Here is a 13,945-nt window from a genome sequence, read left to right as displayed (position 1 = left end):
GAGTGATGCTGAGGTTATACTACAAAAGTCCTTCTTATCGATTCTTCCCCCTTAAAGTAGACATCCTAGAGGTCCTTAATGCACACTGCTAAATCTACCTTCTTTAAGACCCCTCAGAAACATTGTGGCATTCCCCCGGAAGTCCCTGGGCTGTGGCTCAGACGTCTGCCCAGGGACCGTGTGGCAAAAGGTCCGGTCACTTTACTTTTGTTTCAAGTTTTGTTACTTGTGTTTTCCAAACGAATACATTAAAATTGCACAATCAAGTCAACCAGTCGGTTGGCTCTTTTATGATTTCTGGTTTTTGGAGATTTTGGCTTTTTGGAGATTTTTGCTTTAGGATCAAAGAGACAATGAGGGTGTGGGCCAAAGAGAAGGAGCCGTGGGGAGGAAGAGCCCGAAAGGGAAGGGCAGCGGGGCGCAGGTTAGGGGAGGGCCTCAAGGAGCCGAGGACGAGGACGACAGGAGGAAGTAGGGAGGCAGGTGGGACCTGCCGTCTGTCCTGCTGGGCTGTCTCCCCTGAGGGTCCGGATGATGTGGGAGAGGAGCCGCACAGTCGGGAACCGCAGGAGCGTCCAGTGGTGCCCCCCCAGCACACCCAGGCCGCCCCCCCAGACCTGGGGATCAGGTTCCCACGTGGCTGGCCCCCCACGTCTCTCCTCCGTGTCCCTCTAAGACGTCCCCACTTGTCATCTCCCTCCATTTTCTCCTCTTCCTCCCACACCCTCTCCGGCCAGGCTTTCTTCCTCCTTCCACCCAGACGCTCACTGAGGGCAGCGGCGGCCCCACACTGCAGAACCCGCCGCCGGTTTTGAGGCCCCACCTTCCTCGTGGGTGGTGCTCACACAGCGGAGCGCTCCTCCTCCGTGAAACCCCGTCTTGGTTTGGCATCAGGCTCCCGGTGACCTGGTTTCCTCCAGGCGCTGCCGGCCCCGCCTCATCTGCCTTCCCGGGGGCGCCTCGGGCTCCCCGAGTCTGCTCGTCCTCGGCGAGCCCATGGGTCGTGGGCAGCGGGGACCGGCTCCACGCCCCGCTGGCTCCTCAGGCTGGACCCCAGACGGTGCAGTCAGCCCCAACACTCATCAGGCACACCCCGCCTCCGGCCTGCTTGCCGCACCTGCTCGTGGGCCCTGAGTCGTGCACGCGCACCCCTGCACGGCCTCGCCCTGGTCCATACCAATGGTGCCCGGCCAGACACAGGAACCTCCCGGCTGGTCTCCTGATGCCAGCTTTCCCCCTCCAACGGCTGCCAGTGTGTACCAGTTAAAGGGCCCATCAGCTCACCATCTTGTTTTTAGTGCTAGATCATGCGGGGCCCTCCATGATCTGGCCTGTCACCTCTCTGACCTCAGTTCTCCCCGTCTCCCCCTTGCACACTCTGCTTCTGCCCCCGGGACTCCTTTCTGCTCCGGGAGCGCTCCGGGCACACGCAGGCCTCCGTCTGTGCGCTGACTGCTCCCTCGGCCTGGAGCGCTCGACCCGCGTGGCGGACCCGCTGCGTGGCGGCCCCGCGCTCCACCCATGCCGTCATTCGCCATTCGTCATTCGTGACCTCCTCGGTGAGGTCCTCCACCCGAAATCGCCAGTCCCCTCACCCCAGCCGTCCCGTTCCTTTCTCCTGCGCAATTTCCTCCTGAGAGGCTGTGGATGCTCTACATTGACTTACAGTTTGACCCGTCTCCCCCCATTAGAACGGACGCCTCGTAAGAGCAGGGGTGGGTCTGTGGGCCACTGTGTCCCTCCTCCTAGAACAGTGCGTGGGCCACAGCAAGTGTTCCATAAAGAAGAAGAAAATGATGTGTACGCGAGTGGAGATGAAACTTGGTGATGAAAAAGAAATTGGTCAGGATAGGAACTGAGATCTATCTGTGCCTTCAGCCACCGAGAGCTTAATCGGACCACGGAAGGAAGTGTCCACAGAATGACCAGAGAAACTGTGGCCACCGAGAGAGCCATACAAGATCCAAAATTCAATCAGATAGCATGTCACTATCTGAACAAGGGTTGTGTGGTCCTCAGGATACAGAGAGTGCCAGATTCATCAGGGTCTACAAAAGTCAACTGTATTTCCAAACATTTGCAATGAATATTTCAAAAATAAAAAACAGCATCAAAAGAATAAAATATTTAGAAATAAATTTAACAAAAGAAATGTAGGGCCCCTGGGTGGCTCGGTTGGTTAAGCATCTGACTTCGGCTCAGGTCATGATCTCACGGTCTGTGGGTTCGAGCCCAACATCAGGCTCTGTGCTGACAGCTCGGAGCCTGATGCCTGCTTCGCATTCTGTGTCTCCCTCTCTCTCTGCCCCCCCCCCCACTCGCACTCTGTCTCTCTCTGTTTCTCAAAAATGAATAAAGGAAAAAAAAAAAAAGAAATGCAAAGCATATTGTCTGAAAACTACATTTTTTAAAAAGTTTATTGTTTTTTTTTTTTGAGAGAGAGAGAGCACAAGTAGGGGAGGGGCAGAGAGAGAGGGAGACACAGAATCGGAAGCAGGCTCCAGGCTCTGAGCTGTCGGCACAGAGCCCGATGTGGGGTTTGAACCCATGAACTGTGAGATCATGACCTGAGGTGAAGTAGGACGCTTAACTGACTGAGCCCCCCAGACGCCCCAAACTACAAGCATTTTTGAAAGAAATTAAAGAAGATCTAAATAAACAGAAAAACGTCCCACGTTCACACATTGGAAGCCAATTTATATTAATTTATATTGGAAGTAACAATATTAATATTGTTGCTAGCAGTACTCTCCAAGTTTATCTGCAGATTCAGTGCAATCTCCGTCAGGATGCAAACTGACTTCTTTGTAGAGACGGCCGAGCTGAACCTTAAATTCACAAGGAATTGCAAGGGACCCAGAACGGCCAAAGCCACATTTTAAAAAAGAGAACTCCTTGTTACAATCACTGCTTAGCCTGCACTTCACTCTCTTACACTACCTTAAAAAAACAAACAAAAAAAACCCACAAAAAAACAGAGAGAGAAGAAAGAAGCGAAGGAAGGAAGGAAGCAAGTTAGTTGAGGACTCAGTTTCAGATTTCAAAACTTGCTACAGTAATCAAGATTCTGTGACTCTGGCATAAGGAGGGACATATAGATAAATGGAATAGAATAGGGAGTCCAGAAATAAACCCATGTATCTGTGGTCTCGTTTTTGATGAAGAGGCCAAGACAATTCAACAGGGAAAGAATAATCTTTTCAAAAAATGGGGCTGGGACAACTGGAACCCACGTGTGAAAGAATGAAGTTGGACGCTTACCTCCTATCATATACAGAAGTTAAATGGATCAAGGCTTCACTGTAAGAGCTAAAACTGTAAAATTCTTAGAAGGGAACACAGGGGCAGGAGTGCTTGGGCGGCTCAGTTGGTTGAACATCCAACTTCAGGTCACGACCTCATGGTTTGTGGGTTGGAGCCCCACATTGGGTTCTGCACTCTCAGTGGAGAGCCTGCTTGGGATTCTCGCTCTCTCCTCTCTGACCCTCCCCCACTCGTGCTCTCTCTCTCTCTCTCAAAACAAAATAAATACACTTAAAAAAAAAAAGACATAGGGGTAAATTTCCATGACCTTGGATTTGGCCATGGAGTCTTAAAGGTGATCCCCAAAGAGTGAGCAACGAAAGAAGCAATAGATGAGATGGACATCATCCAAATTAAAAGCTTCTGCTTCAAAAGACACCTTCGAGAAGGTAACAAAGACAACCACGGAATGGGAGAAAACACTTGCAGGTCACATATTTGGTAAGGGACTTGGATTTAGAAAGAACTCTTACAAGTCAGTAATAAAAAGATAAATGGCCCAACTTAAAAACGGGCAAAGGACATGAACAGACATTTCTCAAAGATGATATACAAATGGCCAATAAGCACAGAAAAGATGTTCAGCATTATTATGCACCAGGGAAATGCAAATCAAAACCACTTCACACTCTAGGATGGCTATAATTAAAAAATCAGATAATAAGTATTGGCAAGGATATAGAGAAATTGGAACACTCATACATTGCTGGTGCGAATGAAAAATAGTGCAGCCACTTTGGGAGACGATCTGGCAGTTTCTCGAACAGTTAAACATAGAGTTACCATATGACCGAGCAATGCTACTCTTAGATATATACCCCAGAGAAATGGAAACATAAATCCACACAGAAACTCATATATGGATGTTTACAGCAGTGTGATCCATGGTACCCCAAAAGAGGAAACAATGCAAAAGTCCATCAACTGACGAATAAACAAAATGTTGTGTAGCCATTAATGAAATATTATTCATCCCTGAAACAACAAAAAAACCACAATCCCAACTAAAAGTACTGATTTATGCCACAACATGGATAAACCTTGAAAACATTATGCTCAGTGAGAGAAACCTGACCCAAAAGCCACGTGTGTGTGATTCATTTATAAGAAATATCCAGTGGGGCACCTGGGTGGCTCAGTCGGTTAAGCGTCCGACTTTGGCTCAGGTCATGATCTCGCGGTCTGTGGGTTGGAGCCCCGCGTCGGGCTCTGTGCCGACCGCTCAGAGCCTGGAGCCTGCTTCCGATTCTGTGTCTCCCTCGCTCTCTGCCCCTCCCCCACTCATGCTCTATCTCTCTCTGTCTCAAAAATAAATAAACATTAAAAAAATTAAAAAAAAAATCCAGACTAGGCAAATTCATAAAAACAGAAAGCAGATAAATGGTTGCTGAGAGTTGTGAAGGGGTAGGCGGTAGCAGCTAGCTGACAGGTTTCTTCTTGGGCTGACGGAAGCGTTCTCAAATTGTGGTGCTTTGTACACACCTTGAGTATACAAAAATCTGCTGGATCACACACTTTTAAGTGGGCAAATTGTATGGTATGCGAATTGTATCTCAATAAAGTTGTTATATTGCTGGCCTCCAGAGGGGGTGGGGGATGGGTGAAGCAGTGCACTTGGGATCAGCACTGGGTGCTCTGGGTGCACTGGGCGGCGTATGGAGGTGCTGAGTCATTATATCCTACACCTGAAGCTGATCCGACCCGCTGTGTTAACTAACGGGAGTGCAGATCAAAACCAAAACCAACAAAAAAAAGAATGTATAGTATTTCTGAAGATGGGTGTGAAGATAGAGATAAAAAGAGAAGGACCAATAGAAAATCCACTTAGAGAGCAACAAATCCCCTCTTCGCCTCAGCTTGGTGGATGACTCTCACCCCCACAGAAGTCTGCGGTTTTATTCTCTGGAGAGGTCTCTAAACCGCAGGAAGACAGGCCCACACCCTCACCCTGGCCCTAAAACAACAAACAAACAAACAAACAAACAAACAAACAAACAAAACACCCTACCCCTTATTGTGGCCCTAAACCAGACCCTAATCCTGGATCTGAGGGAAAAAGATGTAGTGTAAATACACAAGGGAACATTACTCAGCCACGAAGAGGAAGGCAATCTTGCCGTTTGCAAGGACGCGGATGGAGCTGGAGGGTGTTAGTGTCAGCGAAATAAATCAGAGAAAGATTTCACTCACATATGGAATTTAAGAAACAAAAAGATGAAAGCCTCAAAAAACAAGGGAGCGAGAGGCAAACCAAGAAACAGACTCTTCAGTACAGAGAACTCACCGCTGCGGGAGCGGAGGGGTGGGGGGGGGGGGTGAAGGGTCGCAGGTGGGGGTGAGCACCAGGTGGTGCGTGGGAGGGTTGATCACGTGGCGTACACCTGGCGCTCGGATCGCACAGCAGGGGCTGCCTGGAATCTACATAAAAACTTAGGAGATTTCAGTCCCATAGCTTTGCATCCTAATGCAAAATGTACTTGTGATTGTTTTAATCTTTTCCTAATTTGTATTTAATTGATTTAGATTTGCAAGTTGAAATCTTCCTAGGCTTAGGTACAGTATTAGAGCCTCAAAGAGTTTTAGATTCACTGTTGTTTATAGTTTATTTTATACGTAAGAATCATCTAGGGTCTAAGAAGGTTTGCTCGTTACATCGGAAGATTAATGTTAAAACGATAAGCAAATGTCTTAGATTTGCAAATGCAGCTTACAACGTTTTAAAGTGCTTAACTGGGACACCTGGGTGGCTCAGTCCGTTAAGCTTTGGGCTCTTGATTTCAGCTCAGGTCATGACCTCACAGTTCACGGGCTTGAGCCCTGAGTTGGGCTCTGCCTTAAAGTGAGGAGTCTGCTGGAGATTCTCTCTCTGTGCCCCCCCCCCCCCAAAAAAACTGTCTTTCTTTCTCAAAAGTAAATAAACTCAAAAATTTTTTTAAATAAATAAATTGCTTGACTGAACTCTGATCCCCCCAACCTGCTCCTCTAGGGCAGTCCCTCGCTTCCCTCCGAGGCCCCATTGGGGTCCCCAGGTCAGCAAGGCCCAGGGGTAGACCCTGGCCGGGCATCCCGCCCAGGGTTCTCTGGCCTCCACCCCGCCCCCCTGAGGGAGGCAGTCGCCGGTCTCCACAAAAACCGGGTTCTCCCACGGCAGGGGACGGGGCCCTCACTGGGGTTCAGAGCACTGGGCAGGCCCTCACAGGAGCGAGATCCTCACGGGGCCAAAACGACGCGAGGCCCGAGGGCCCTCATGGGGCGGGGCCGTCACGAGGCGGGGCCACAGCACTGGGCGGGGCCGTCATGAGGCGGGGCTAGAGCACTGGGCAGGCCCTCACCGGGCAGGACCCGAAAAGGGCGGGGCCGTCATGAGGTGGAGCCAGAACACTGGGCGGAGCCCTCATGGGGCGGGGCCGTCACGAGGCGGGGCCAGGGCACTGGGCGGGGCCGACACGAGGCGGGTCCAGAGCACTGGCGGGGCCCTCACGGGGCGGGGCCAGATCACTGGGAGGAGGATCTGCGTGGAGGCGGGGCCAGAGCGTCACAGCTACAGTGTTTGACCCGGGGAAAATGGAGAGGGAAGCTGGGCCACAGAGGGAAGAGTGGCCAGTGGCTTTAGCTGAGGGTTCCAAGAGTGCTGGGGCGACAGGAAGAGGGGAAAGAGCCAAAGGGGATGATGACAGGGCCTGGGAGAGAGGGCTGGCCCTGAGCGGGGGTCTAGTCCTGGGGGCCTGGTGGGGGGATGGGTCTCGATGGCCGGGAGGGGTGTCCAGGAAGAGGACGGATCCTAAGAGGAGGACGGTCCCCACGGGGGGGTGGGTCCTGGGAGGATAGGCCTAGGGTGCTTAGAGTCAGATCCTGGGATGGGAGGTAGAGGGGGGGGTCAGGGTAGGGTTAGGAGCCAGGTGGGAGTTTGTATCCCGGAGACCATGGTCCTGAGGGGGAGTTGATCCTGATCCTGAGGGGTGTGAGAAGATTTGAGGAGGGTGGCTGGGATTCTGATGCAGGAGGGACGGGTCCTGGGGAGGTGGGGAGTATGGAGAAGGCCCCGAGAGGATGGACAGACTTGGAGGGGAGGGAAGCCCCTGGTTTGGGGGCAGCAAAGGGGTGGGGAGGTGGTGGGGAGCAGGGGTGGTAAAAAGGAAGTAGGCCGCACCCCGCGGCAGAAAACTTCCACCTGCCTGAAGCTCCCAAGAGGATAGACAGAGGGCAGCAGGGGCTGGGAACAGAGTGGGCCTGGGTAGAGAAGGAGTCCGGGTGGGGGAGGTCCCGGCACAAAGAGCAGCGGAGCCCTGCCCCCCCAGCTGACCTGTCCTGACAGCCACTGTTGTGGTCCCTTGTGCACTCAGTTTGGCCCTCGTTTCCTCCCTACTCCAACAGGCCTGGTTTCCCATCCGTCTTCCATCTGCTGGGACATCCCAGGGCAGGGCTCCTGGAGCCCAAATCCCATCCTGACTCCACCTCCCACCTGCCATGCTTCCAGGGCCAAGGCCTGAACCTCGTGGCACCTGTTTTTCCCTGTGAAGTTCATTCCACCTGCTCTGGTTACCCACACTGAGCGTGCAGGAGCGCCTTCTGCCCCGCTCAGAACTCTTGGCACCCGGCTTGGAGCCTCTCTGGATCTCCAGCACACGGGCGTCTTCGTCGCCTCAGCTCCCACAGCTCAGCTGGCCTCCGTTTCCCTCTGTGAGGTGCCCAAACCCGTCCTTGCTCCGCCTGCCTGCGTCCCTGCCGCCTCCCCCGCCTCCAGAGCCCCAAACAAACGCTGCTGAGCAAGTTGGTGGCTTGCCGCCTTTACGGTCCAAGGGGTCCAAAGGGTCCAAGGCGGGTGGCACCATCCGAGCTCCCTGCACAGCCAGACGGACCCCCCCAGGTCCCACTCTCAGCTCCCGCCGCATCCACGGTGTCACACCTTCCTCATCTTCGGCTCCCACGGTGTCATTTTTCCAGGGAGAATGGAAGCCATGGTTCCGGTTTCCTCAGCCTCCTGCCCTCCCTCCCCTCCGTAGGGGCACCTCCCAGCGCCTCTCCTGGCTCCTTCCCGCCGCAGAGGGACAAGGTCAGGTCTCGGCCATCTTGAGGAGCCTGGCTTCGTCCGAGCAGCTCCTGCCTGCCCGCAGCCGCGCTTCGGGAACGGAGCGTCGGCCGCCTACCGTGCCGTTCTCTCCGTCACTCCTCACTCTTCACCTCACAGCCTGGGCCGCTAGCACCTGTGGTGGAGGTCAAGTCTAACCGAGCTCGTTCACACCAGGTCAGCGGAGGCCCTGGACTCTTCAGCCTTTATTCTGTTGACACTCTGGCCCCTCGAAGCTGTGCCTTGGCTTCTGTGACATCACACTCTGAGGTTTCCCTCGTCTCCCCGCTTCTCTCATGCACCGGCTGCGCTCGCCCCTCTCAGGTGGCCTCACCCCTCCTGCGGCTTCAGTGGTCAATACTCCTGAACCTTCTCCCTCCAGCCCTGACGTCTGCCGGAGCTTCAGGACTGGTGGCTCCACGCAGGCGTCTTCCCAGCCGGGGGCAGCCCTGCGCCGCTGGAGCACAGGCACAGCCCGGGCTGCCTCTCCCGCGGGGATGGGCCTGAGCCCCGCACCGCGGGCCTGAGCGTACCCAGAGTGCAAGGGCGGGCCCGGAAAGAGGAACTGGAGGTTGAGTTCACAAGAGGAAATCAAGAGTAAAAGCCTGACTCCACGAGGAAGGTGAGTCACAAGGAGCAGGCAGAAGCAGGAAGTGGCCTGAGAAAGAGAAAGTTCCTCCGAGGCCACCACAGGGATCCTCCTTGGCTGGGCGCGGGGACGAGAGTTCCGCGGTCTCAGGAGGTCACGCTGCCAGGCACCCCACCGCCTCTGCCCGAACGGAGACACCTTCTGGACTCCCTTGTCCGTCCTGCACATCCAAGCAGTTAGCTTGAGTCAGTTTCTCTCCGCCCCTAGTTCGGGCCGCGGTCTGCCACCCGCAGGGCTGTAAGGGCCTCAGTGTCAGCCGGCGCGGCCTGGCCTCGCTCTCGTCTCCTCCGAATCCCGTCCCCACAGCAGCTGGAGGGACCCTTCCTTCCACAGCAGGAGCTCACTCACTCCGCCACAACCACCGGGCCCTGCTCTCTGCCCTTAGGAACCGGCCTGTGTCCCCGCTGATCTGACCTCTGCTGACCTCTTTAGCTGTACTGCTCAGTGTCACTGGCCCTGATAATACCCCACACAGTCACGGATACAACCACACAGATTTCACACACACAGATACAACCACACGGACACTCACAGGACACTCACAGATACAATCACACGATTCTCACACAGTACAAACACACTTAGCCGCTCCCCCCCCCCCCCCCCCCGCCCACGCACCCAGTACGCTCACCCACACACAGCCTGGGCGTCAGCCTCACTGACGGGTCCCGCGTCCCTGCTGCCCCCTGGTCCTGGCGTTTGCAGGAGCTGCTGCTCGCCCGCTAATGCCTTCCCACCACTGTGGGCTCACCCCCTCCAGAAAGCCTTTCCTAACCCCCTAAGCTGGGCCCCTCAGGAAGGGGAAGAACCAACGTGGCCCAAGGATTCTGTTAAGAATCAAGCCCAAAAGGAGAAGACTTACTTTTTTGTGAAGCTTTGAGATTTCTTTTATTTTGTATCTCCCCGCGTCTTTATTTTTGCCGACGCATTGTCTCAGTCGTTACAATAAAGCCTTTCCGAGGAGAGGCCTGTGCTCTTGTGGCCAGTGACGGGGTGAAGGCCGCGCGGATGAACAGTGTGGTTCAAGAGCAGGGAAGCCGGTGTGTGGGGACCAGAGGGAGGCAGCTTCCAAGAGTAAGGGCCTGGCGTGGGACCCTCAGGGCAGGAGCACAGACCTGGGAGGGTTTAGCATCCCAGTGGAAAGGCCAAGTTCTCAATCAGAAACGTGTGGTTGGGAGTGAGCCGAGTGCCAGGGAGTTGCTGGGCCTGCACGACTGTCTGCAGGGGCCTCCAGCCCCATGGAGAATGGGGGCCCGTGCTGGGCTGGCTGGCGGTGGAGCGCGGGGCCCGGGCTGGCCCGGAGCAGGGGGTGGGTGACGCTGCCCAGGGTAAACCCAGAAAGAGGGGGGTCATCGGTCCCAAATTGCACGCAGAGGTTTAGAAGGATGTGGCACTTAGGAAGCCACCTGTGACCTTCCCGGAGCAGCTGAGTGTTGTGGCCCACGGCCGAGCTGCAGGGGCCCCAGGATGGGCAGAGTCCTCCTCTCGGGGAGGAAGACCATTCTGGGCCCGACTGGGGACGAAGGGGCCAGCGGGAGGGCGGGGCGCAGGGCCTTCTCTGGCACAGGGAGGACCCTGTCGGGAGGGCATGGCTACGGTGTGACCACCACAGGGTTTTATCGCCGGCTCGCCCTGTGTAACCTTCACAGCACACTGCCAGCCACAGACTCCTATCGCCTCACCCTGGGGCCTTGCCACCCCCAGAAATTCCCCCTCCGTTATCTTCAGTGCCAGCCAGTTTCTGCCCACAGCTTTCTGTCCCCAGCCCCTCCCTGCCCCTATCACCACACTCAGCCGCGTGGCCTCCCGGCCCCCTCCTGGCTCAGTCCCTGCTCCCGAGGCCCCAGCCTGCCGATCACCACTTTTTCTGCAAATGCCCGCTAGTGCTTTGCCTCTTCCGTCTCACCCTACATCTTCTCCAGCCCCAGGGCTCTGCCACACGCTAATGACTCCCAGACCTCAGCTTCGGTCCTGGTTTCTGTCCCTGGCTCCTGGATCTGGGCTGTCAGTGGCCATCTCTAGGCGCAGGGCCCTGGGAGGTGCTGGGGGGGGGGGGAGGGGGAAGGAGGGCAAGCGACACACTAGACCCAGGAGCGCGGCACATTTGGATCCCACAGCTGGGAAATTCACAGCCTTTTGGGGCTGCTTGGACGGTCAGCCTAGAGGAGGGGGGTGAGCGGGGCCTCCTCCCATCAGGGTGCAGGAATTGGTGCCCGGCTCTGCCCTCCGTCCCGATGGTCCCGTGTCCTCCCCTGGTGGGGCCACCGTCCCACCCGCTCGTTACTATCCGTGCCCTGTCTCCAGGACTCCCAGAGACCCCCTCCCCGCCCCAGTCTCTTACAGTTTCCCTGGTGTTGAGGAGTGGCCGCCATCTGGCCGAACCCGGTGCTGAAGCCGCTGATGCCCAGGCCGCCCGCCTGCGTCTTGATCGCCGACTTGAGCTCGTGATTCTCCCGAATGAGCCGCACCAGCTTCTTTAGCTCCTCGTTCTCCCTCACCAGCCTCTCGATCTGATGCCGGAGCCCCTCATAATTGGCGAGTAGAGACATGCCCCGGGGCAACGGGATGGGTGCAGCCCGAGTCGGGGCTCTGCACCTGGAGACTGCCCAGGGCCCCGGGCCTCGCCCGGGCGGGAGGAGGGCACCAGGGTTTGCCAGAGGCAAGGCTGGCCCAGGGGGCCCTGGGTATTGTGAGGTCAGAGGCTGTGCCCCGCTCCCGGCCCTCTCTGCTCTGCCAGGCTCAGCCCTCCGTGCTCCAGGCCTGTGCACAGGTCCTGCCTCGGCTGGGATGCACCGACCCCTCCTGCGTCTGCAGGGGCCTGCTCCCTCAAGCGTCCTGTCACCCCAGCGAGCTCATCTCTGCCCTCTAGGCTTCCCTGCAGCCGCACCTCCATCACAGCGCTTACCTGGCTCTGTGCACTTGGCTGCTGGTGCTGTTGGGCTCACTTTACGGTGACGTGGGCGTGCTGTAGCTCCCCAGCACCCAGCAGAGGGCCTAGGTGCACTGCAGGTGGGTAACCAGTGATCTTCTGTGGAATGGAAACTCATCACCCGTCTTCCTGGCTAGGGCACCCTTTCCTTGGGATGCTGGGCACACCTGGAGCTAGCCTGTTGGCCTGTCTCCAGGACATTCTACCTTGGGCCCCTGGACAGTGGCCATACTTTCTTCCAACCCAGGTGCTCAAAGCCTGTCTCTGACTGCTGGCCCGGGGGCTCCCTTGTCCACGCTCCTGGCTCCCTATAGCTTGGAGTCTCCGCTTCTGGTGACTCGGGGCCCCATCCTTCCCCCCACGGCACCCGCGTGAGTTCAAGACCCAAGACTGTGTTCTTCGGCAGGTCGTCAGGTTTCATGAATTCAGACCTGGGAGTCCCTGTCATGTTCCCTTTCTTTTTTTTTTAATGTTTATTTATTTTTGAGACAGAGAGAGACAGAGCATGAATGGGGGAGGGTCAGAGAGAGAGGGAGACACAGAATCCGAAGCAGGCTCCAGGCTGTCAGCACAGAGGCTGACGCGGGGCTTGAACCCACGGACTGTGAGATCGTGACCTGAGCCGAAGTCGGACGCTCAACCGACTGAGCCACCCAGGCGCCCCCGTGCTCCCTTTTTAAGAACTGCCTGCTCAGAAATCTTGGGGGGTCTGACCTTGGGAGTCAAGTGAGGCGGTGTCCTGGGGTGTCCCCCCGGGCGGAGAGGGCAGTGAGGCCCAGGTCTAAGCCGGAGGTGGGGGTGAGGACTGGTTCGGAGTCAGCCTGAGTTGAGCATTCTACCTGGGCCTCACAATGGGGGCCTGCCCCCACCCTCCTCCCACACCCTGGACAGTCATCGCGGCTGCGTCACTGTGGCCCCTTTCACCTGGTGGGGGGAGGGGTGTCGTCACCACTCTGCTGTTCACAGTGTGGGGAAGTGAGCTTCTCATGGCTTTCCCACTCGCCTTCTACCATCCAGTCTTGCCTGGCTGTTGGCCTCTCCTTGGGTTGATGCAGCTGGGGTGGTTCCGTTGACGGGTCAGTGGGCTGAGCTACGGTGTCCAGGTGTTTGGTCGAACACTGGTGTAGATATTGCTGTGAAAATATCTTGCAAAGTGACTGGCATCTACAATCGGTTGATTTGATGTGGGTGGGCCTCATCTAAGCAGCCGAAGGCCTCAGGAGCAGGAAACCTCGGGAGCCCAGGTTTTCCAGGGAGGAAGGAATCCTGCCTCGCTGCTCTCCCACACGGCTGCCTGAGTTTCCAGCCCGCTGGCCTCCTCTACAGATTTGGGACTTGCCAGTCCCCACAACTGCACGAGCCCATTCCTTAAATCTCTTAACATCTGAGGAATCCGACCGATACTTCCCTTTACACACTGCTTTTTCCCTCCGAAAACGGTATATCGAGCACCTACTGTGTGGCGGGCATTGTGTTAGAAATCGGGGGTTTAGTGAATCACTATATTGTACCCCTGGAGCTAAAATAACACCGGAATTGTTCTATTATCCTTCCCCTTCCCACCGTGCAGCCTGGGGCCAGGGCAGACCGCCGCCCCCCCCACCGGGTCTCCGGGCACCGCGCCGCGGCCGGCGGCCCGTCCCGTGCGGACAGCCCAGGCCCCTCTCTGGTCTCTGTCCCTCCACTCTTATCTCCCTTCCTTCCAGTTCGCTTATCTTGTCGTTGTTCTGTCCTGTGTACAACTGTCCTTCTGTGCCCAAACCTAGCGGGCTTGAGTTTGGGACGAAGTAGCAAAAGTCTGCAAAGAGCGAGGGCTTCGGCCAAAGCTTTACTCACAGCAACTTGGATGGCGTGACGGGAGCGAGAGGGAGTGGGCGGCCCTCCCCGCCTTCTCCCTGACTCTTCCCGAAGGACTGGCAGGAAGCTCCCGGCTTCCCGGCTTCCCGGCTTCACGCGGGGTTTGCTCTGCATCCCTCACGGCGCATTAGGAATTCAC

The 13,945-nt window shown here is 56.3% G+C and overlaps 1 protein-coding gene and 1 long non-coding RNA gene across 6 annotated transcripts in view; one reads left to right on the top strand and one right to left on the bottom strand.

Moving 5' to 3' along the window:
* Positions 1–13,945, bottom strand: part of SPATC1 (spermatogenesis and centriole associated 1) — a 24,404-nt gene extending 10,459 nt beyond the window's left edge. The window contains exons 1-4 of one of the 5 annotated variants that reach the window (XM_045049614.1): positions 13,786–13,945; positions 12,874–13,082; positions 11,926–12,023; positions 11,362–11,700 (exon numbers count right to left, since the gene is read on the bottom strand). In XM_045049614.1, the coding sequence (XP_044905549.1) occupies positions 11,362–11,700; positions 11,926–12,023; positions 12,874–13,082; positions 13,786–13,920 (781 nt within the window). In that variant the 5' untranslated portion in view covers positions 13,921–13,945. Of the gene's footprint in view, positions 1–11,361; positions 12,049–12,663; positions 12,797–12,873; positions 13,414–13,785 lie in introns of those variants that run through there. The other 4 variants (XM_045049612.1, XM_045049613.1, XM_045049615.1 and 1 more) reach the window with 4 other exon arrangements.
* On the top strand, positions 7,211–9,983 carry LOC123383030. The gene is made up of 2 exons (XR_006592239.1): positions 7,211–7,988; positions 8,248–9,983. It is a non-coding gene; the product is annotated as an uncharacterized LOC123383030 (long non-coding RNA).

Source organism: Felis catus, chromosome F2 (genome assembly GCF_018350175.1).
Source record: "Felis catus isolate Fca126 chromosome F2, F.catus_Fca126_mat1.0, whole genome shotgun sequence".
NCBI classification, from domain to species: domain Eukaryota; kingdom Metazoa; phylum Chordata; class Mammalia; order Carnivora; family Felidae; genus Felis; species Felis catus.
Note: the sequence above shows the minus strand (reverse complement) of the source record. Positions and strands in the feature narration are given on the sequence as shown.